General features: G+C 48.0%; 4 protein-coding genes across 4 annotated transcripts; 2 read left to right on the top strand and 2 right to left on the bottom strand.

Moving 5' to 3' along the window:
* Window positions 1-3,669: 3,669 nt before the first annotated feature.
* Window positions 3,670-8,770, bottom strand: N7508_011191 (uncharacterized protein; the record flags this gene model as incomplete). Its single annotated transcript, XM_058469251.1, has 2 exons — window positions 3,670-7,399; window positions 7,506-8,770. The coding sequence occupies 2 exons, from the start codon at window positions 8,768-8,770 to the stop codon at window positions 3,670-3,672; spliced, it is 4,995 nt and encodes a 1,664-aa protein (XP_058314229.1).
* Window positions 8,771-9,289: 519 nt separating this feature from the next.
* Window positions 9,290-10,471, top strand: N7508_011190 (uncharacterized protein; the record flags this gene model as incomplete). Its single annotated transcript, XM_058469250.1, has 1 exon — window positions 9,290-10,471. The coding sequence occupies one exon, from the start codon at window positions 9,290-9,292 to the stop codon at window positions 10,469-10,471; it is 1,182 nt and encodes a 393-aa protein (XP_058314228.1).
* Window positions 10,472-11,641: 1,170 nt separating this feature from the next.
* On the bottom strand, window positions 11,642-12,063 carry N7508_011189 (uncharacterized protein; the record flags this gene model as incomplete). The annotated part of the gene is made up of 2 exons (XM_058469249.1): window positions 11,642-11,937; window positions 11,964-12,063. The coding sequence occupies 2 exons, from the start codon at window positions 12,061-12,063 to the stop codon at window positions 11,642-11,644; spliced, it is 396 nt and encodes a 131-aa protein (XP_058314227.1).
* Window positions 12,064-14,454: 2,391 nt separating this feature from the next.
* On the top strand, window positions 14,455-15,429 carry N7508_011188 (uncharacterized protein; the record flags this gene model as incomplete). Its single annotated transcript, XM_058469248.1, has 1 exon — window positions 14,455-15,429. One exon carries the CDS (start codon window positions 14,455-14,457, stop codon window positions 15,427-15,429), a length of 975 nt encoding a protein of 324 aa, XP_058314226.1.
* Window positions 15,430-24,206: the final 8,777 nt, after the last annotated feature.

The raw sequence follows: 24,206 nt of genomic DNA, 5'->3' as shown, positions 1-24,206 counted from the left end.
TGCTCCTGTGGGACGAAATGTGCTTGGTAACCCACGAGGAAGCATTTCATCCATCCATTATGCTATCGCACTGCCGCCCTTCGTTCTACTGGTCCTTGCCCTAGCATATTGTAATGAATGCGCCACCTTGGTACTCTGAAGATGAAAGGTTCCCGGTCGATAAATTCTCTATGCCATAATAGACAGACATGGTGGATCGCTCTTTCGTCTTGCTTATTCTGCATTTTGCCTTTGTCTTCCTTTAGCAAGATAACCGACAATATCCAACATGTTCTGTAGACTGTAGTTTGCTGCATTTCAGTTTTTTTCAAGTACCACGCAACGAGAAATTTTATTACCCGAGAAATTCTTAAGGTAAAGACTGCTCTTGACAACAGGCCCCTTAACTTGGCAGCAGAGCCACTCCTGTAGTTGCTTCTTAGTGAAGAATTAACTGCGACTAAATTCCTGCTCTTGAGTTTGGCGACAGAGGACTTGGCCAAAATCCGATCGGAAGCCATCCCCGGGATCGAGGCCTGTGCCCGCAAAATCCGGGCCCCCTGGAGGAGAAACACAGCCAACGCCTTTCGTCATGTATGGCAATCAATAGCATCAAATCAAAACACCCAGAGCTGCCAATGCTTTTTAATGGTATCTGGCAGGAACTGTGGTAGAAGAAGTAGTACAACAAGTACCAAGGCCGGAGCGGCCCTCAAAAGGTTTCAACTGCGACTTCCAGATCATATGGGTCATATCTACGATGCGTGCGAAGCACTGGTTTTTAACTAAGCCTCAATCATCTGGCATGGTTGATTCACGTAGAAGGAAAGTAAGATGGTGGATTATACGATCGAGAAACATATTGAGATGAGAAAGATTGGAACAGCAGCAGATCAGCTTGATCATCGATTGGTCTAAAAGCAAACATCAAGGCTAGAAAGATAATTATCAGAACGCGAACCATTCGTGACGGTAGAAGTGTATGTAAAGAACGTTGGACGTCAGGGCGAAATCAAAGAAAAGGAACTCCCAAATGCCCGCTCCAGGGAGAAGTTGACCCCGGCATTGCCAATGGGCTTAGGACTATTATACTGTAGAAGAAGGCGAGAATGAGATAGAAGGGTAAGATAACGATGTAGCGAGAGTCCAAACGTTTTTAGCTTTGAGATAGGCAAGTAAGTCTTGCGGGATCCCCAGATACACATTTGCTCAGTGACCTGCCACTTTCCAACATTCTCCGACATTCGAAAGCCAGGCAGGGGCCTCCTCGCCGTTCTTCGGGGCAAGCTCGCTGGTCATGAGTTTGAAGGCTCAGTCCTTCATGGCAGCTGGGTCACCGAGGAAGCTTCTGCCAGCTGCCCAGGCTACGTCGGTGCCAATTTGCAGGCGAACTGAATTGGCAAGGCGTCCCATGTACCTAGGCCAGTGACTTGGTAGCTCAAGGCCAGCTGCGGAGAGCCAACATCCTTGGTGGCTTCATTGTATCAGCTGTAAACATACAGAAGACTCCGTCCATGTCGGTGGATAACCATTGCCAGCGGTCCTCCGGTGCATGAAATTGCAGTAACAAACGCGAACATACTATAAACAGTACACCAGCTAGAAACAGAGTCAACGAATAAAGGAACAGTACCGAGTGAATGTGCAGCGTAATATTCAAGTCATGTCATAAGTCCCTCGGTTTTGTCACTCCTAACATCATTCCCCTACCGTAACTCACGGGTTGTAGGCGATAATATAGTAATCACCCCCTCACTCATGGGTCATGATTCTGGGACGTCTAAGTTCATAGTGGAATCATTTGGTCGTTCTATAAATCATTGAATGCATTTCTACTTTCTAGCTCCAAAACAGCGCGTCAGACAGAGACAGTCAGAATGATTGATACTTTTTGTGATAAGAAAGGAGGTGGGTTTGAGTGAGTTACTTCAAATTCCTCCCAATGATATTTCTGACTCCGAACGAAGAATCTTCAACGATTCAACCGCGGCTTCGCCCCCGGACACCAGCGTCCACACAATAGAGAACGCAATAGCTGGGTCTATTTCTAGGGTTATGCCGAAGAAATTCTTGTTTCCGCCTCGTCCTGGATACAGCACGTTAGGGCAGCCAAATATCTTGCACACCAACTATCTCTCCCTCACGCTCAGCGACAAACGGATTTTCTGCTACAAGGCCCATATGGAAAGTACTACATCAAGCCAGCTACCCGAGGTCGCCGCAATAAGGCGAATAATTTCAAAATTGCTTGAGGAGCAATTTCGGGGACAAATTGCTCGGCTTGTTACCGACTACCATTCTGTGGTATTTTCTTGCGTGGAGGTACCATGGGCAAGCCCATACCGAGTCATGGATCCAGGAACGGGCAGATACCCGTCCGTGTATCCCACAAGTGAACTCAGGGTATTCTTCAGTCCGGCTGGCATGCTAAACAGTAAGGAATTCATGAACTACTTGAATGCCCCCCACTATGAAACAGAATTTCAGCCTATGCCTCAAGTCATGCAAGCGCTTAATGTGATACTAAGTCAATTACCCAGGAAAGAAATTTTGTCGGTTGGCGCTGCCACAGGCCCTGAATGTCATGGGCATTCAACTTCAAATAAATCGTTGTCGCTCTGCTATGGTCCAGAGCTGATGCACCATCTGTCCATCAAGGCGCATGCCGTGGCCGCACGCGTGCTAGTCAACGTGGATATCCGGTCTCACCCCTGGCACAAGGCAGGCCACTTGTCTACTATAATTAGGAGATACATGTCGCATCCTAGATCACAAATCACCCATCTTGAAAGCTTCTTGCGAGGTACTCGTATCCACATCATGGCTACTGTCCGACATTATCATGGCAAGAGGCCCGGGACTGCAGTAAAAACCATTGGAGGGCTTGCGACCTGCAACGATGGAGCACTGCTCCAACACCCTCCGAAGGTGGCACGATATGCAGCTGGACCACAGAACGTGAAGGTCTTTTTAGACCCGAGACAGACCGTATTTGCAGCCTCATCTCTCCCGCATGGCTACGTTACACTGCGAGCATATTTTGAACAAGTTTAGCTTTTTGTGTTGCCCCTGGTAGTGTTGTTAGGGTTAATTATGTAGGGTACAATGTCACCTTGGACTTGAACTTGCCTGTGGTTAATGTTGGAACTCCAGAGAGGCCCGCTTATCTTCCAGCCGAAGTATGCATGGTGCAGGCTGGAAAACCAGCCTGCGCTGCGTCTTGTTCAGTTTGGCATCCTCGCCCCATACACACACACACACAATTCATTAACGCCCGGCGGCTGAGCCGAAAGGGCAACTATCGCTAAACTACTATACATGTCTTAGTATATACAATTCTGTGACTTATTGGAGACGCCCCATACACACACACACACACAATTCATTAACGCCCGGCGGCTGAGCCGAAAGGGCAACTATCGCTAAACTACTATACATGTCTTAGTATATACAATTCTGTGACTCATTGGAGCCCATACACAAGACCTTGGCGTATTTGTCATTCTCAGCATGCAGTGTCGCAGCGGATGCTCGTGGGTTAGTAATGCGGTTAGTAGACTGGCTTGAAGGCGCTTCTCCAAGTGTTCAACATCCTATCTTCGGCAGTTGAAGCGCGTCCACGATGAGTAGCACGAGGTGGTTGGTGGGTTAGGTTAGAATGAAAGAGGTGATTTATGTTCGTCGGCGGGGTTAAGTGGCCTCGAGGCGGCCTGTGGCTATGGCGAATCGTATTGAGGCCCGTACTGCCTCTAAGTTTGGCGTCCACTTTTGATCGTCGGAGGGCGACTTCCCTCCCAGGTAGAAGGATAGATTCCCTCGGTGGGTGTCGGTACATTGTAGCATCTCCGTCCGATGTGCGGTCCACTTCCGACATCGAAAGAGGAAGTGCTCCACATTTTCCTTGGCCTGTCCGCATGCACACTGATCAGTGGCGGCCGCGTTGATTCGATAGAGGTATCCATTCAGTCTCGCCATGCCCGTCCGGAGTTGGGCTAGCACGGTCGCTTCCTTCCATGACAAGCGATCATACAGCAGTCGCGTGTGTTTTCCTGGGAGTGCTGCATCTACTCGTTTGGCATGCTTTCCGACGTCCGCTGGCAGGGTATTTCTGGGGACTGCTTGAGAGCGTGCGAGATTCAGTGTGGTCGATTTCATCCTTGGGGCGCTTTCTTGTAGGAGGGCGTCTTCTTGTGTCGCGGCTCTAGCCTGTACTTTAGCCAGGCCTAGCAGCTTGTTGTCTTCACTGGCAGAAACCCAGCGGAATTGAACATGGTTTCGGTTTCTCTGCAACCTTTTAATCAACTTGTATATCCGACAGACGAATTCCTGGCCAGATTGCTGTCGAGGGTTTCTGAGTGTGAGAACCGCCGCTTTGTTGCTTGTGAGCAGTGTGATCCTGTAGTCTTTCAGCCCTGGCACCGTGCTCAATACGTGTGCCATGGCTGCCAGTTCCGCAGAGAATGGATTCTGCTCTGCTCTTGCGGCCAAGGTGATGGATAGTGCTTTGTGTTTGAGCTTTCGATTTCGAGGTGGTCGCTTCTCGAGGGCCACTCCAAAACCCACCAGCTCGTTCCGTGCTGAACTGCTAACCGCGACCTGCATGCACCCGCCCGCTTCGGCCGGGCCCTCAAGCTGTTCACCACCATCGGTCTGCACGCGTTCCGCCCACGGGGCTAGCGTGAAGGGGTTAATCGTCTCCAAAGTCTCCAAGTCGGTGTGCTTAAGCGCATCGGCTACCTGATACAGTGGTGAGCGGTGGTATCTTCTGAACTTTCTGATCTGATCTGTACACCGGCGGAGAGGGTTGGTTCCCGGCAAGGTGTGGATGTCTGTCCACATTTTCACGGCTCGTTTCCAGAATCGACGCCGCGTAGTAGCTATGTGAGCCTCCGCCTCTGCGACACTAGTCGCGACCGTCAGAAATGTCCCCACAATGGCTTGCGCGCCTACTCTCTGGACTCGGTGGATTGGTCCCATGCCCTTATCCTTGCACGCGTGCATCCAGACATTGGAGGCGTAGTCTACGACCGGTGCCACCGTTGACGTGAAGAGCTGCCGCGCAGTCGCTGCGGATAGACCACGGAGTCGCCGAAGCTCCATCGCTGCTTCAAGACCCTTGGACGCTGCCCTCGCAATATGTTCCTTGTACTTGAGTCTTGTGTCCATCACGACACCTAGGATCTTGACGTGGTCTTTTGGTACCACCGTCTGCCCCTTGATGGTGAACGGCTCATGGTCCGATTTGCGCATCTTGGGAGCAAAGTGTATGATAGCCGTCTTGTCCGCTTCAAAGGTCGCTCCACTTCTCTTTTCCCAGTTGAGCGCCTCGTTGATGATGGCTTCAATTCCTTCCCGGTTACTCTGCGCGGTCGGACCGGTCACCCACGCGGTAAAATCATCCACGAAAGCGACTGCTCCTCCCTGGCTGTCGATCTGTCTTTGCACGAGGTCTGCGTTGAAGAAAAGAAATAGAATCGGAGACAGGGGCGAGCCCTGCGGCAACCCGGCTTGTGGCAAGCTTTCAGTTTCAGATAATTGCCCGTTGATCAGGATGTTCGCCGTTCGTTCCGAGCAGAAGGCCTCAACCCAACGAAGCAGGACCTGTGGTATGCCTCGGGCTTTCATCCTCTGAAAAAGTCGTTCTTTGCATACTCCGTTGTAGGCTCCTTTGACATCGAAGCTGATCAAGCTCAGCACTCGCCGGCCGCGCCACGCCGCATAGATTTGCTCCTGCAGGAACACCAGTGCTTGCTCTGCGGACCGCTGCTTTCGGGCCCCAAAATGGCTCGTCGGGAGCAGTCCATGCGTCTCCACCGCGTGCGAGATCCTCTCTGCGACCACCGATTCGAGTATCTTTCCGAGTGTCGCAAGGAGTGAGATAGGCCTCCATGCCTTTGCAATGGTGTAATCGTCTTTGTTCGGCTTCTTGAGCGGTATGATCTTCGCGTGTCTCCACTGTCTTGGCACTGTGCCCTCTTGCAGCGAGGCTTGAAAAAGATCGAGGACCCTGTACTTGACTGTGGGCCACGTCATCTTCCAAACGATCGTCGGTAGGCCGTCTTCACCAGGTGCCTTCCACGACTTGGCCGCTGACAGCTGCCGCTCTATCTCCTCCATAGTGACAGCTGGCATGTCTACAGGCGCTCTTTGTGGTCTCACTCCTTCCTCGTCGATGTTCTCTGGCAAAGGCGGGAAGAACTTGGATAGCAGTTCCTCCGCTTGCTCCTTGTGATCGTTGGTAGTAGTTCCATCTGCTCTGATGAGCTGCGGAATCTTCCCGAACGCGGCGTCGTCCCCCGACTTGAGGTACTTGGCGGCTTTCCAGATGTTGTCATTGTCTGCGAGAAAATCGTTCCAGTGCTTCTTCTTTTGTTTGCGGATGGCATCGTGGTATTGTTTGGCCGCATCCTGGGCCATCATTTCAAGCCGAGGTACTCTTCGACCTACCCGTCGCTCGGAGCGAGCGCGGTTTCTCCAGTACGTGTATATGTGACGGAGTTGAGTGAGATCAGTTGTCCACCATCGCTTCGCATGGGGTGATGCTTTCGCCCTCGGTGTTAAAGCGTGCACCGCTTCCGAAACTGCCGCCATCAGTCGATCCGTTTTCTGCTGTACAGTGCACTCCGACGGAAGGGTGGCCAGAGCCTTCTGAATCCTGGCGTTAATCTCCTTCCATGGTGCATTCTTCAGTAAAAGTCGCTCTTGGTGCTTTGGGCCCGACCACTGGGTGTCGAACACGGACTCAATGGCGCAGTGATCAGAGCCGTGGTCTGTCTCGAGTAAAGCACATTTCGTCATGGATTCCGTCAAATCCTCTGAAGCTAGGACTAGATCGATGGTGGACTCGCAGTCTCCACTTTGTCCGCCGCCATGCCATGTCTTGGTGCCGCGTTTGAGCAAGCTACTGAGCGTGAACTCATTCATGAGGTCGATGATCGGATCCGCTTCCCCTTGTCTTCCCAGCGACACTTCGTCTCCACCCCAAAGTTGATCGTGTCGGTTGAAGTCCCCCATGATCAAAATATCGACCACCTCACCGGTGTCCCGTCGTACCTTCGTGATCGCACCGCGTAAACGACTGCACGCATCGTCCAAAGCGGAGACATTGCCCCCTTCTACGTAGACTGATGCCGTGAAGACCACTCGCTCGGGGAGCCTAATCACCGCTGCTGTGATGTCTGGAGAATCCATAGGGACTTGCTCTGCTTCGACTTCTTTGTTGACCCAGAGCATGCTCCGGATCGCCCATCTCCCTTCCCTCCAGGTGGAGGGCACCATCTTTGTCCACTTGTGATGCCCCATTGGGGTGGTCAAGAGCCGGCCTTGAATCCTCCTCGCTTGGGGTTCCTGAATCGCTAGCGCCACTGCGTTCTCAGTATCTTCGTCGTTTAATAAACTCTCGTGCACTGCACCCTGCTTCCTCACATTCAGCTGAATTATTCGAAGAAAATTACTCATGACGTGATGGAAAAAGCTTCCGGCAGTTTTTGCTGTACGATTCGTGAGGCCCTCCGCACGGGACACACTTTGGGACCGTTTGGATGCAGTCGCTGTGGCGATGGCCCTCTGTAGCGCATTTCGCGCATTTCTGGGCGTTCTTGCACTGGAATGCCTTATGGCCTATCTCTTGGCACTTGTAACATTGTGTCGGTCGCGGTCGGTGTTCGAAGACACTAGTCACACCAGATTCTCCCCCCGCGTGGAAAAATCCGTCGGCCAAGAGCCTTCGCGCGTCGATGCGCTTGGTCAGGTAGACCACCATTGAACCGTAGGCCTTCTCACTCTCTTTTCTGCTCAGCCATGAAATCTTGGCTACGTTGGTCTCATTCTCCTCACTAAACGCTGCTGCAGCTTCTGTTCGGATCTCACCGTTCTCGTCCAGCACGGAGGCCTTGTTGACACTGTCGACTTTGATCGGGTAGAGCTCGTCACGGAGGACACGGGCTCCCGCCCCGATTTTCTGTTCTGCAGCCTTTTTGACCAGCTGCTGTTCATCCTCATCGCGGCAGGCGATCCTGATCCGGTTGGCGTTTTTCGGGTCAACGGTAACAGCGCGACAGCGCCAGTGCGCCTGGTCCTCTGTTGACCGCATCTCTGCCTCAACCATTGCCCTGACCGAGCCTGCGGAGGTCAATCCTGTCCCTTTGTCTACCATCTTCGAAGTGTCTATCGTGCAATACAGCGTGTCCGTAAAGGTGGTGGGCGTCGTGTTCAGCGTTGAAAGGGTCCGTATGTGGCTTGGGTAACTGGACGGCGGAGTGCGCGCGATATCTGCGTAGGAAGGAGAGCCTGCAGCAGCGGGGACACTGATTTCCTCGCGTAAGGACTGGATTTCGCGCAGGATCGCATCGTGGTTGTTCTGAGAACACGTCTCAGAGTGGCATTGCGGTGTCGTGGTTCTATCCGTCAGGGACTGTAGCTCGTGTCGGACCTCCGCGAGGGCGGCACCGAACTGTTCTCTGGTTCTCTGAAGTTCTTCTTTGTGTATTTCGTCACGGAGTCTGATTTCTCGCCTGAGTTTGGTGATCTCTCTCACCAAACCGCCGACGTCGAGCTCTTCGCGCTCGGTCACGGCGTCGTCCGAAGTTGCCTCGTCACGCCGGTCTCCTAGCTCACTCCTCTCATTTTGCTGGGAACGCGTCTTCCGCCGTTCGGTATCAGTTTCCTGCTCACGAGCGTAGTTGTTCGGTGGTCGAGTGGTGCGTTTCGGTCTCGCTAGTCGCGGCGGCGAATCTTCGCGTTCGTCGCGGTCGGGCGGTTCAGGGGTTCGCATCGCGGCCCGTCCCGCCATTGCTCACAGTACAAGAAGTCGGTATTACCGCCACGTGGCTTTCCACAAAACGTCCTCGCTCTCTCGAAAACTCGGTACTATACAGTACGTCCCGAAACTCGACGCCCCATACAGGTCCTACCAGAAACCGCGGTCGCAGGCGTGGACAAAAGTTTGACCCTCTTAGGATTGAATTCTCCTTTCAACCCGACGTTGGTGAGGACCTCAAACACTTTGCTAGCGGAAGACAAAAGCTTATTCGTGAGATTTTTCTAGACCGAGTTTGGGATCAAGGTATCTTTAGACCCTGTCACGGTATATAGTCGTGTTCTCACTGCACCGCGGGTGCAGTATGCCCGAGAAACCCCGGCTCGCGTGGCTCAGGGAATCTGGAGTGTAGATGCAATTCGACTCGTTAAACCCGTTGGATTAAGATCCTGGTCCTGGATTTATATCGACAGTTTTCGTATAGGTTCACTAGGTAAAAGGTCGACGACATTGACCGAGTCTCTTCATCGACTAGCGGCAGAGCTTCGGCGTATGGGGATGTTCACGCCCGGATCTATACCTGGCAGAATTATCCGGTTCAATAAGGACCACAAGGTGCACATCGAAGACGCTATTTCATTCCTGCAGGAAAAGTATCGTCCATCCATCATTCTTGTCATCCTGTCTGCCAACGCCAAGAAACTAGGCAACATTGCAAGACTGGCCTACGATGTCACTTATGGCATACCCGCTATCGAACTCACGCACGAATTGTTGGCAAACTCTAATCAAAATTGGTACGCCAGAGTCGGTCTCATGATAAACCTCAAGCTTGGTGGAGAGAATCATATGGTCAACTCGTCCGATCTAAGCTTCTTCGCTAGCGGTAAAACCATGATAATAGGGACCAATGTCGCCTTTGCAAGATCAGCGTCGCAAGGATATTTCTACACTATAGCAGGCCTTATGGTATCTTCAGACTCGCGCCTCGCTCGGTGGCCTGCGGAAATTCGTGTTCAACACGGCAAAGAGCCGCATATCCACAAGCTCAACGAGATGTTAGAAACCCGAATTCACTCGTGGGCGAAAAAACATGGCAATAAGCTTCCGGAAGATATCGTGGTCTATCGTAATTCAGAGGGCGAGCATGAGCCTTGGGTTGAAAAGGAAGTATGTTTGATCAAGGATGCCTGTCGGGCTGCAAAGCTCACAGTGCAAGACAACTTACCCCGAATCACTGTAGTGCTCGTAGACGAGAACTATGGTGCACAGTTACTGCCTACGGCAGACACAGAATGCCACCGCTCCGGTAGTCCGCTGGCTGGTACTGTTGTGGACCGTGGCCTCACGGTTCCTCGCCAATGGGACTTTTTCCTGCGATCGCACAACTCTACGCAGGGCCTCAATGGACCGACTCGCTATTTCGTGGTATTCGATGAAGTTTTTCGTAGGCGGTACCGCGTCGATGACAGAGGGCGTACACCGGTCAATTTGCTACAGGATCTTACCAATGCTCTCTGTTATTTATCTGGCGAGTCCACGAAGGCTACAAGGGTTTGCACTCCGATACAATACGCCAGTCAAGCCTGTGCTAGGGTTCGATCATATTATCGCCTGTCTCTTCTGTCTGGTTTGTTTCGGAGAGGGCAGAGCGCCAGGAATTCTGACAGGCCAGTGGCAACCAGTCTGTTGGAGATTCACCCTGCTGTTAGGGACTCTATGTTCTATCTCTGATCTGCCATAGGTTTAATGCTAAGCCAGGGTAAATTTGAATATTATTTGTAGACTCCTCAGATCAGTGCTATGAAATAAGTACTCGAGCATGAATTTGTGTTATGAGGGACCAAGTACGAGAGCCAGCACTCACTCCGGTGAGCAAAAGTACCGCGGACCCCAAACCCAAACCCATATGAAGCTGGTGGAGTAATCCTCCAAGCCGCCAATTTAATAGTACACACATTTTTCTTCCGTACAATGGCCCTGTGGAAGGCTCCGGACTTTTTTCGACATCCTTTCCATACACAGATGGGGCTTCCACCCGTAGCAGGGGTAAATTAAACAAGAATGGGCGCCTGCAAGCAGGAGACAGATCCAAGATATCTTCTGAACAGTGATCCATGCGACCCTACATGGAAAGCAGGAGAAAGCAGGATAAATTAAATAGCATAGCACCCCACCAGCGGGATCGGCGGCAGTAGTAATGCTGCAAGTGTGAAGCCTGCGTAGAGGGTCATATATTGGTTTGGCGACTTTTAATCACCGTTGCAATTGGAAGGACTATAGGCTCGAACCGAATCGGATGAAAAAGCTACAGAACGCAGGTGCAATGGTGCTGCGAGTATCACTTCATGGAAGCTTCAACCTGTATTGTAGAATTCCTTGCTCGAAAGTCTACGGCACGATTATCAGGCCAACAAACACAGCCGACTCAAATCGCCGTTAATAAGAATGATAACCACTAGCTGTAGGAATCCGCGGCCTCTCTCATCAGGGGGCCAGTTGTCGGGACTACCAGCCTCGTCGAAGCCATAGAGAGCGGAAATGGGGACGCCCAGCTGTCCACTGGCACATGTCAGAGATGCTTCAGGACCCCAACACCAGAGACACCCATAAAGAATCTCACCGAGGGGGCCCATAAGCTCTAATCTCGCTTGGCATACGACAATGACGCAAAAACCATGTATCAAAGTTCCTCCAAAGCGAATAAGTGACGCAGCAAAATAGACGCTGGGAAGCACAATCCTCGAAAAGCGAATTCCAGCACATGTAGCGGATCGGTAGAACTACCAGTGTATTTGCGATGTTGAGCTCTTGGAGAAAGCGTGGCATCCTTGGAATATAGATTGAAGTCACCAACGTGCTTGTTCTCCAAATGGATCGATCCCAGTGGGAGCAACAGGTGCATTACATCACGAAGGAACTTGCAATGGCGCCAAGTGACACTCCCACCTTTTGAGGAAACACCCAAGTATTACTGGCACTAATTTTAGCAGCGCGTGAGATATCATAATCTGAGTCTGGTGGCGTCCCTTCTGTTTTGCTTCCTCCACTCAACACACGAATACCATAATTGTAATGCATGTACTGAAACCCAGCCTGGGTGTATATATAGATTAGGTTCACCATGGTAGTCAAAATGATAGGACGGACAATATCACTACCATGTTTAGTGATAACGCGGGGAGCATGGAGGTAAAACGCTTGTTATGGTGATAAAACAACTTACCTGCTAGGGCTGGTGCCCTTGCGCTCAGTGCACCCTCATCGAGTGTCGTAGCGCAGCCTACGATATTTGACGGGAGAGCCCTGAGACCCATTCCAGGCATTAAATTAAGCTAGAGACTTGCAAACCCTTCATTGGGACGACAACATGACAAATGATCGGTCATGTTCATGTCAGGAGGGCCTAGAGCGCCCTTAATCCCGCTGTTGGAATTAGACATTGTGTCCGGTCGAAGTTATATATATTTCCCATGGCGGGGTCTCCCTCAGTGACTCTCTCTCAATCAGAGGACAAAAGTGATCTTATATCAACCATCCTTATGTCACAGACATCGGACCAAGCGCAACTGCCACTATTTATGCGGTCCGCAAGTTCTCCTATTTCATTTCTTGCTCCACTTATCCGGACCCGGATGTCACCTTTATTACAACAGGAGCTAACATCCAACAACAATGATGCGTTGCAGCCACCGCACCGATATTCGACATCACTCGAGACTATGTCGACTGTGTCCAGGTCAACAAGACAATATCCTACATCACGAGAAGAACTAACATCAAAGGAAAATCACATCCCGGCCATGTCAAGCTCAATACGACCATCGTCAACATTTACGGAGGGCCATGGCTCACAAAGTCCTATGTCAAGCGGGTCGCAGTCATGGCAACCAAGGCCCACGTTTGTACGATATTACACGTCGGAGTCATTGCACCATGACCTAACATCGCGTAGGGATTATGCGACGCTGGTTTCTATCTCAAGAACGCCACAGGAATTACGAGAGCCAATATTCCCGAAGGGTCACAAATCATGGTTATCACGACAAAATCCAACATCCAGCCAACATAACCATTTACTGAACACTCCTCAGACCACCCCACTGTCATTACGACACGGGTCAACCTCGACGGAAGAATACTCGCAACCAATAACTGTCTTCCATTCAGCTAGCATAACCTCGCCAACATCCCTCGACGGTCAACAATCGACTTCCTCAGGAAACTTTCTGTCGAATCCTCTATCCACAACGAGTCAGCACAAGACCAACTCTCTATCATCCTCGCGTGATCTGATCAAGGTAACGACAGTAGCTTCCCTGCCCTCTGCTCGACCAGCAGTCACGCAGCTTAGCGAACTAAGCCCCGACCTATCCGAGATCAGAAAGCTCCAAACCGTGTCTCCGACAAAGACCGAAGATGTTCATATTGCGATCACCAACCCTTCGACAAGGACTTTCAACCACTTTTCCGGGGCCCAATCCTTTATAAATCTTCCCCCCACGAGAAGTGAAAGGATAAGTTTACTTTCAACAATACGTACAAACACCGCCAAAGACATCAAAGCTGCGGTGCTTAATACTAGCTTTGAAAACTCCTTTCCCGTGCAATCAACGCCATACCTAGAAGGTCAAGAAAGGACTACAATATATTCCAAGCATTCTTCTCTTAGGTACTGCCGCCCACCAAAGCGCAAGGTGCTATGTCAGCTAATTACTGCCACCCACAGCGTCTTCACTACATTATCCATCATCACTTCCAGTCCTATCTCGTCCTACCCTTCTGGTACTGAATTCAGCCCAAGTCCATCTGTTCAGGGGTCACTTAGAGGCGACAGCACCGCTTCAACGTCATCTTCAACCTCAGATGGCTCCGCTGCCAAGCACACCGTGACTATCACGAGCGTTGGTGTCGCTGTCGGCAGTATCGCATCAGGCGGGCTCATATTCCTGATATTAGTGGCGTGGGTAAGACGGCGGAGGGGTAAGAAATCACAAATGCATGATAAAGATCAGGTACGCACAACGCTTGCTCCGCCTCGATCAAAGGTTACCGCCCGACGGCGGGACTTTCCCGTACCATCGTCTGTATATTCCCGTCCACCCTAGACATGCATTCATATAGGGTGGAAAATCCCAACCTGCTATTACCTGATACTATGCACTTTCGCTATACATGTATCACGAATGTTCACCCACCGGGCTAATATTATGTTATTTGAAACCTCCTTATTTAAAGTCGTTGAACAGAAAACGTAGTAATCACCGAATAATCATCTCATCCTCCCTGAGAGAAAAAAAAAAAAAAAAAAAGAAAAGAAAAGAAAAAGGGCCAGGCTGTTAGCTGAGACTTAGGAATTCATGACTTTAGCTTAATGAACAGATTGAATGAGATTTCTACGTAAGCATCCATTAGAATTGAGTAACGAGATTAGCATATACCTTGAGATAAAAAAAAAGTTCGTCATTCGTGGGACACACAGGTATGTTGTTACACCTAGCACGTCTACCTAAAGTTTCCCACAGACTTTCCCGAATTCCGATGTCATGTAACAAACCCTCGAGCACTATAAATGCTACCTCAATCCCCCATTTACTGGCGCATACCACTGACACGGAACATCGCCTTCCTTACAATCAATACCGTCACGGTAACGAGAATTTGTAACCTCGAAACAATGAATTCCATGTGGTCAGGAGTTAAAAAATACTTCGGAGATGGCGCTCAATCCTCAAGCCCTCGGCTGTTTCGCAATTATATTCGTGATCCCAAGTACCTACCAATCCGGGATGACAGCATCCGTCGAAATGGCCATGAGTTTACTTACCAATTTTGGCGACACCTCCCGTGCTCCATGCATCTGTGATGGACTGGATGAACAATCCCAGAAAATGGACGAATACATCCAGTCGAACCCGACTGGCCATCCTGAAGGCTATAAGCTTTACACTACAAAGGGTGATAAATCACTCGAAGAAGCCATAATTCACGCCCTCCGAGACACGCTTCAGTTTTGGGCAATTTGGCATGGACCCCTTGAGTCTCACCGATGGAAGCATATGTATATTGCCTTCACGTCCTGCTGTGACGATATTTGTATCCCCCCTCAAGACCTACGAAGTGGGGCCTTCCGTATACTCGGCCACACGTTGACCGACGTACTCCAAGGTCTTCTTTCTGAAGGTATTCACCCAAACGATGTTAAGAAATTAAAGATGCCCATATGGCGAGAGTCTATCGGCCAATATCTGGAGAAAGTCCACCCTACAGTCCGAGACCAGCCTCTGGGCAAGACCACCATGATGACACAATTTCGGATGAGGACTGCCAACGGGGAGGGAGCCGCGCTTCTCGCTTTGGCCGCAAGGGTTACGGGACCGCTTTCGTCTTACTACGACCTGGTTGAGTTTGCCGGCATCGGTGTTTGTCTATCCATGGACATGACGAAGGAGGGACTCGGTATTCTCCGCGGAGACCCAACGGAGATCGTTGCCGGAGGTGTCCGAGAGCAGCTCAAGAAGGAAATCCACTGGTTGTATGCCCGGACAATGGAGTTCCTCGGCAAGCAGCATCACACTCCTGGCTTTATTTTACCTTACCTAATGGACCGCTACTGGGAAAGAGTGACGCAAACGCGAGCCCCAACCACAACTGATTGGAGACGCCGGATCAAGTCTTATAGAAGCCTTTGAACTTGCCTTTAGCCACAACAAACCTGCGAAGATACAGTCCCGGATACTGTTGCGATTACTATCGTATGAGCTAGTCGTTTTCTTTCCATTTTTAGCTAATCGGAAGCTTTCCCACAAGCTGGTTCACAAAGCCCACTCTTTTACGGGCATAGATCTGGTACGCTTCTCTGGGTTCTCCACGGCTGATATATTTACCTTGCAATCAGGTTCAGAACTATTGTCGACCTAGAAGAACAAATCCTTCACCGTTTCTAGAAAACCAAATTTGGCTTATTGTATAGTGGTTTTGAGAAGCTCGTATAACTTCTGATGTGACGTGATGATAACCGTAACCAAAGACAAATGTTAAACTTGAGTAAGGTATAAACTCAAACCTGAACAAAAGCAAGATGTCTTGAATTCTTGATCTAGCCATGTACTTGCATTGTTCCGCTGAGATCCATAACGTGAATCCCGGCCGCCCGAGCGTCCCGGTCGCGCGAGCGCTGCTCCGAGAACTTCAAATTTGGTAATTTTAGAATCTCAAATATCAACACGAAAACTTAGATAAATAGCTAAATAAGTTTTGTAGGACATCGAGAATAAGTATGCCCTTTGGTTCCGCAACCAGAACAGGTGACCTGGCGCCGTATAGTAGATACAGGGGGTAATTCAGGCTCTGCTGGTGATTCTGCAGCACCTTCCGTTGCAGATATATATTCCCTTCCACCATCTTTACCCACCACCACATTGGGTCCAATCTCTTCCAACCTTCGCAGACTGCCTTTATGCGATATCTGCTTCTTACTAGTAGCCCTCTTTTTTACCTGCTTCTTATTAGCAGTCTCTAACCTAGCGTAACGATCTTTGATAAAGATAAGCTCATGACTTAGCCGAACGGCTATATCATGCGACCGGTCAATAGCTCGTTTTAGTGGCGAAGTCATGGTCTCTGATGAAGGTTCAAGTCCTTTTTTGATCTGAGAATTCATTTTTTTGCAGTTTTGAGAGGCTCCAAAGAGTATCTAGATCACTAGTACTGCTAGAAGATGCTAGTCGTGGTTCAAGTGGCTTAGGTGGTAGAAGCGATTCAAGCTAAATATTCAGCTTATCTAGTACATAATTAGCATCTAAAGGCACTAGACCAGTGCCTTTAAAGCTATTCTATATAGATTGCGCTTTAAAAGCAGCTTCTCGGGCAATAGGGTAGAGTTGAATAAAGTCATCTTTGTCGATAGAATTAACACCAAGGCGTATCTCTTCTATAACAAGCGCTCTATATACCCTTTTTAGGACTGAAAAGCACCTAATATCAAGAGGTTGTAATATATGAGATGCATGAGCAGGCATACAAAGAGAAATAACATCATTCTCTTCACAGATTTTGTCGAATTCAGGTGTCAGATGAGATGAGTGTCCATCCAGAATTAGCAACACGTATTTCCCTTTCCGTAGAGGAAGATAGGGTAAAAAGTGCTTTTTGAGCCAGTCATTACCAATCTCATCACTTGTCCATCCATTGGGGCTTTTATTCACGCTCCAAAGTGGTGGTTTCAAGAGCCAACGCTCCAGAAAGACCTTTCCTTTAAAAATGATATATGGCGGAAGCGCAACGCCATTAGCACCAATACACTCAATCACAGTGACCCATTCTCGATTCCCAGGCTGTAATACACCTCTTCTACCATGGTATTCAGCAGAAGTGATGACTTTTTGAGTGGAACTGATTCCCATCGCAAAACCAGACTCATCAAAGTTATAGATATCGTCAGAAGTGATACCATATTTTTGGATGGTATGTTCAACAAGTTTAAACCAAGGTAGAATAACCCTTGGGTCTTCAGAAAGGGCTCTCTCATAATTGTATTTACGAGAGAGACGAGTGGAGAGTGTTTGGTGTCTTTTAACAAATTCTGTCGTCCAATTTTTGCCAACTTTCGGAGGGGGGTCGGAGGGTATCAATTCACGCGATCGGAGCAACAAATTGGCCATATCTCTCAACATGGCATGCGTGAGAGCTGCTCCTCGAGAATCCATAGAAAGCAGCCATTTTTCCATAGATTTTTCTTCCAACATAGTAAATTTATGGCCAGAGGGGCGAGATTCGTCCCAAAATTGTCGCCCCTTGATTCGGTGCTTCAAAGTTGAGACTGGCACATTAAAAGCGCGCGCAGCAGCAGCGGCAGACAGATATTGACCATCTCTTATAGCTTTGATAGCTAATAAGAGAGGCCCCTCTTGCTGTACCAATTTTTGAGACTTTTGAGGGCGAATTGGTGGCATGGTTAATGTTTAAAAACATAGGTTGCTACAGAAATGTTTTTTTTAAAAGTGTCGCTCGGGCGGCCGGGATTCACGTTAGTTCTCGCAAGTGCGTATGTAAGCATCCGTGAGGTGGCACAATTTGTAATATCATTGCTTTTTTAAATGTGAAGCTGTATAGTAGCTTTCGGTATAGATTAGATCGTGACTCTAGGCCAAGTATGCTGTAAGACGGCCTGTTGCTAGGGTCTTGAAATACCAAGTATACTTCGCCAGACACTTGCGTCAACGCCGGAAGGTCTATATGCCATTGGAAAAAAGAAAAAAAAAAAGATAAGGAAAGAAAAAGCTTTTCAATAGAATAGGAACCCAAACCAAGTTCCAGAAATCTTCATTCTTGAACCTAGTGCAAGTGGGTCAAAATTATCCACTTGCTCTGGTGCCTCATAGTGTGGGAAATGGCAGAGAGAATAGCGGTTCAAACAGTCTCTCGCAATCCGGGCCCCAAATTTGATGGCTAGGAGGCAGGCAGTTGATACAACACAGCCTTAAATTAGGTCAGCTGACCAGAAGCGTATTCATAGATTGCATGAGCAGGATAAATATGAGCACGTAATGAAAGACAAGAGAGGCATCCTAGCCTGTCCGCGGAAATAAAGTACGATATATGGTCATTTTCATATTGGTCGGCCTAATATTTAGACCCACGGAGAAAAGTCTGGCCTTCGTCCCCTTCCATGGAAATTGACTGCTTGACATGGGGAATATAATTGCACAAAATTACAGAAGACCTGTTCACCTAGGATATCACGTAGTGATGTAAAAAGGCCGGGACCAAAGGCCCGTAACTATTCCCAGCCAATGATGGCTAGGAATGCTTGTTGTTGGCTCAAAACCGCATTCTCACTGTAAGGTTTATATATATAGCTGGTGCTGAACTGACCACCTTGCGATCATCACTGTTTGGAAGGGTGGCCCATTGCAAGTCGTGGGATCCCAACGTAAGTTTGAACCGATCGAGTCTGAGAAAACCTTCAGCACACATACATGATCATCTGCCAGGCTAATATTATCCGATAGGCATATAATTAGCGTATCTATAGTTATAGCTGAGTAAATCTTTTATTACTTGATAATTTGAGGCCATATTTGTCTATATTGATATGGTTTAAAAATGGTCTTTTGTTATTTGTAAAAAACTTGATAATAGGGCGTCTACATTGTTAAAACATCACGATATTCTGCGTGGGCTACATTTGTTTATTTCGCTTGAACAACCCATCCATCCATATACGCATGCGTTACGGCGAGCCTACTCAGAGCTTCATGATTTTATCACAACATGTCTCTTCAAAGGTCACCCCACTGCGAACAGGATGACCTAGAAAAGTGCCTTTCAAGCTTTCAAGTGGTAGGTTCTTTGATTGTTTTTTTGCTATTTACCGGTAATTCTCCCTCTCCAGATTCTGGAGACCTCAAAGCTAAGTTGCATATATGGCAAGATTGTTCCTGTGCTTTGTTTCGTAGACCGTCATCCTAGCCCCACCCCTCCAAAGTCAGATTCGCCAACAGAAAGGGCAAATACTGGAATCTTGCTAGTACTTGGGAGATGTGGACGCCCAAATCACGAGGTACTAATAGGAGTATACGCATTCTTCTGCCAATAGCCACGTACTCGGTCTCTTTATTGGGTGGAAGGTAGTGGGGCCAAATAGCACTATGTATTAGTAGTAATGGATGGGGTTTGGCATAAATTAGGGTTTTGAGTGAAGACAAAAATCCTAGCCATTTCCGAAGTAACGTGTCACCGTGTACGCCCAACTTGTAACTTGTACTAGTCATACTCGGAACGCATAAGTCGTGACCTGCTAGCTCGAAAAGATAAAGTTCGGATTCGAATCCAGAACTGTTCTATAGCTTCAAGATGGTGCAGCTGAGAGCTTAGCAGAATAATTGTGTTATGAAGATGGTTGATTTGATCACGTAGGTGTCGGATCTGCGTTTCTATTGCCTTCGCCGAGGAACCCATGTTGCTCTTAGTTGTGGCTAGCGACTACAAGTTTGAGTCACTTCGGGGGCTTCCTATAGGAGACTCTTGACTATATATACGTGTGGCTTTCACGTAGGCCTGGAATAGCAATCTTCGCATTTGGGCCGAGTGAGCCTCGCCGCAATTAGCCGCACTCACGGGAATACCGTTCTAGGTGGATCGTTTTGGAACACCTCGTCTCACTTGTTTTGGGATGCAGGCTTCTCCCATTATTCACTTGCCGGATAAGAATTCACCTTATTGAGCAGTGTTGCCTCAGCCATTTTGCCTATGATAGAAACAAGGAAGAACGGGTTTCAAGTTCTGGAGGAAGAACAATAGGCCCAGCCATATTGCACAGCGCCAAGGATATGATGCGCATTCTTTTCATGCACTGGGCTGGTGCAAGCCGCTTAAGGGAAGATTATTGTTTCTGTAGGGGTCTGCCACTGGTGTGCATACTTATGACCTGATTTTCCATACAAGCAAGAATTTATAAGTTATTCTATCATCAGTAAAAGTTGCTTCTGAGTATTGAGGAGAGCTACTACAAAATCTTTCTGACCGCAGTCAAATCGAGTAACGAAAACTTTCATTGTCTGGCTGAATACCATTTCTGGCGAATGCGCGTGTGTCATATTCTGTAGCTCTCCAACTATATGTCATGGCAATTTGCTTTGAAGGGGGCAAATGATTATTTTGCAGAGCTGCTTTATTGTAACAGGCAATGCTCAGATAAGTAGTGGCTCCGCTTTTACCACCCAAAATTACTGGTTGAATTGTGGGGCTCGAACACCCAGCCTAACCATGCTCTCGTCTTGAGGTATCCTGATAGTAATCTCTTGGTGGCTCGATCGATTCGACTCCACCTACGAAATTATTTCGCCTCCCGTAGTGCACCCTTAAAGCAGCAAAAAATTTCTGCTTCGAGGGAACTATACTGTACAAGAACCAACGTCCAGAAGAATCCCGTATACATGTTTACTTCTCTTACCGCATGGTAGCTTTGAAATGTATGGTGCATTGCATCAAGCTGTGTAGTCTTTGATTCTGTGTTACGCAGGTAGGTTATTTGGGGGATTTTGCATTTCGTGGAAAATTCTCACTGAAACTGCTTGCTCCCAAAGGACAATGCCGAGGTAGAGTGAACAGTTCCGCTGCCGATTGCCGCTGCCCTCTGGAGAATTGTACTAATATCAGGCACAACCATAATATCGGTTTTGAGAAACACTACATATTCTGTGACACTGGGAGCTCGCTATCAAATACCAAATTTGAACCTTACGACGGCTCAACTATTTTAAGGCGTTGAGTCAATTTTAGATTTCCGATCCAGGGTGACCCAGGACATAAATGTGGGGGTAAACCTCTCCGAAACAATTCGAAGAGGCGTTCATTACCGAAAGTATTCGCTCCACGAAAGTATGGAGGCATGTGTCATGGGAACATCTACATTTCTCGTAATTTTTTGGTTGTATTTATGTTTACGTCACGAAAAATTGTCGGCTGGGCCATCTCTTAGTCCCAACAGAATGAATGAAAGCAATCCAGCCAAGAAGTCTGAACCAGTCACGACAAATGCATCAATTGACCATACGGGATCTGTTTCCACCTCACTTCCACAATCAGAATACCCTAGACGCTCCCGCCGCAACCCCCACCCTCACCGACCTCAGTGATTTTAAACTGATGGCGCCAAATGATGGTAAAAAAAAATCACAATAATGTTATCGATATCCAGTGATATTTATCTTATAGTTTGGATAGAAATTACCGTCGGCTCTGGGCATTATTCATCGTGGAGACTCTTCCCCTGCGCACTGGGTTTACCGCGGCCAATCCTTTATCTGGGGAGAGAAATTTATACCTAAATACGGTCCAAGCCAAAATCTTAAGTTTTCTCACTTTACTACTTGCACTGTCTGCTCCCTCGTATTTCTCTGGTGTACTTTTGTTCGCTTATTGATGGCAATCTGTCATATTGCCTTACACATAAAATGTAACAGCGCCGTACCGTTTCAAACACCTTTATTCTCAGAGGCATGAATCATGTGCCTAGAGCCGTCGCCCATCTTCAGAAAAATTGGCTTTTCCGTGTCACGACTTCTTTTCACACTCTGTTTGTGTTATGCTGTAATTCAGAGGAAGATTGACTTGTTATGTTAGAGGGAACCATGAGGCTATATATACGGAAATCAACTTGGCCGCCCGTATAGGTACCTCGGGCTTCATCCCGACGGTGCGGCTTGGTTTATATCACAACAAGTTATGTCACTCTGTGACGATTTCGATCGCAGAAAGAATTGCTTCTTTGCTGAACAAAATTTGAATGAGTACTGATTCCTGCACTAAGTTCGGGATAGTCATCGCCAAAGCCCAAAGCCGACGTTTTAAGTCCATCATTATGCGGTGGGTGGCGATCTTTGGCCAATCCTGCTTCCCCAGCAAAGATTGGTTGGGTCGCTGTCTGCGTGATATTCGTCTCGAGCGGGGTAAGCTGGGCTCCAAATTGAGGCTTTGCAAGGCAGACATTCTGGCTAATAACATAACCATTCAGTCCCGTTACCCGGTTTGCGACCATATTCCTCAGGTTCCTCTTAGTCAGGAACAAGGGTTTCTAGTGAAAGTGAAATCAGGAATTTGAACTCAGATGCGAAGATATCAAAAGGAAAACGATCCCTTAGTTGTGAAGTTGACGAAACCATTATTCCCCGAGAAAGTTAGCTTATGTGTGTCAACATGATGTGCTGTAAAACGTCTGCATTGTCCCTATGCCTAGTTGTAATACCCAATCTTTAGAGAAAACGATGAAATAACCATCTTTTCCGCTCTTCAATTAAGCTATACGTAGCAGCAAGATGCCGCTGCATTCCATTGCAATTGATGGAAAACAGTATGTAACAGACAAAATGGCAGTTTTACTTCTTTGGCGTTTCCACTATAACCTCCAGCATTGTCACAGACCCTTGCCCCTGGATGCCGAATTGTTAGGTGACGGATTGGACATTTTTGCCCTTTTGAACTGCTTTTCCAGCCGGGTCGTTGGTTGACTTGCTTCTTTGGGACAGAGATATAATTTATCTAGACCGTACGATCGAGTATAACATCTTAGCAGCACCCTGGTCGCCCTAAGCAAAGAATCTAGCCAGTGAATCTTAGAGCCAGATTAAGTAAGGGAAGCTCCCATGTAATTTGGGTCGAAATGGAAATTATATAATATGAAGGTAATGATATTACTGCTGTTTTATTATCGCAATAATTCAACGCTAGATAAGTGCTTCCTCTAGCGTAATATTTTAAATATTTTCACTTCGAGCGTTGAGGGCAAAAAACGGTTGCCACGGGACGCGTCTTGCCTACAAAATCCGATAATGGTCCCCTACATTGACGAATACTTCACTTGCCGTAGCAGCTATTGTTACAATGAACTAGTGAAGTTTCATTTTGAATAAAGATTATCATTATGTGGATTTAAAGTACGAATGAGAATGACTCCGTCCCGGATATACAACCGTATTCACAATTGGCAATGTAATTGACTAAGCATGCACAAATATCAGGTCAGTCATTTAAAAACAGCATAAGATATGGAGGCGATTGGGATTCAAGTGCGTGTGGTTGGTGAATCAGCTCTGTACCCCAAAATGATCTAGAACAAAAACAGGCAATTTCGACGGTCTAGGTAACTTAACCCTTGGAATATAAGAACCAAAATTTCACCAAGGCCTCTTTTCCGACCCTTTTTATTCAGCCCAATGGGTAGTGGGTCCTCGCCCTTAAACAGGAAATCTGAAAAACCTGACGTTGGCAGGCGAACGTCTTTGAACTTCTCTAAGATCGACCATAGATGTCTCGTGGTAACAGCATATCCCAATTAGCCAACATGGACATTCTTGCTATTGATAATGGCACAAATGTGAAATATTCCGGTAGCCATCTACAGGAGCTGAAAAGCTGATCACAATTTGGAAAAGTATGCTTGCAGTTCAGATTATGTTCGGTGCTGATTTCAACGACAAAAGTTTCGACAGCAGGTGCGGCTGGCAAGTTGCTGGATTTACCAAGGGTTGTCACGGGACAGAGGGGCTGTTAGCATTATCTACGATGTGCAGCTCAGCGTCATGAAGCCTGGATAAAACGGTGTAGGAAGAAGTACCGAGGCAACCCCGAGCTATGTAATATCGATCATGTTGGCTATATGGTAGTTACATAGCGAAGGTTAGGCTAAGTTTATTGCCCCTTCTTAAGTCTACGGGGGCATTGCAAACTTAGTAGAAGCAAAGACGACAAAGCCTCAAGTAGAAAGCGACGCGCGAGCACCAATATGTGGATTTTTGAGCATATCTACGAATATCGAACAATGGTGGGTAAAGCCTGGGATAAGGAACCCTCGCCATACTCGTCATTTTGTGCTGATACAGACTGCTAGAAGAGCGGGAATGGTTTGTGGACATAAAGTCTCAACTCCGTCATCCGAATAATCTGTACGAACCTATGAAATGAGCAA

Source organism: Penicillium antarcticum, assembly GCF_028974205.1.
Source record: "Penicillium antarcticum strain IBT 31339 chromosome Unknown utg000010l_segment0_segment0, whole genome shotgun sequence".
Classification (NCBI taxonomy): Eukaryota; Fungi; Ascomycota; class Eurotiomycetes; order Eurotiales; family Aspergillaceae; genus Penicillium; species Penicillium antarcticum.
Note: the sequence above shows the minus strand (reverse complement) of the source record. Positions and strands in the feature narration are given on the sequence as shown.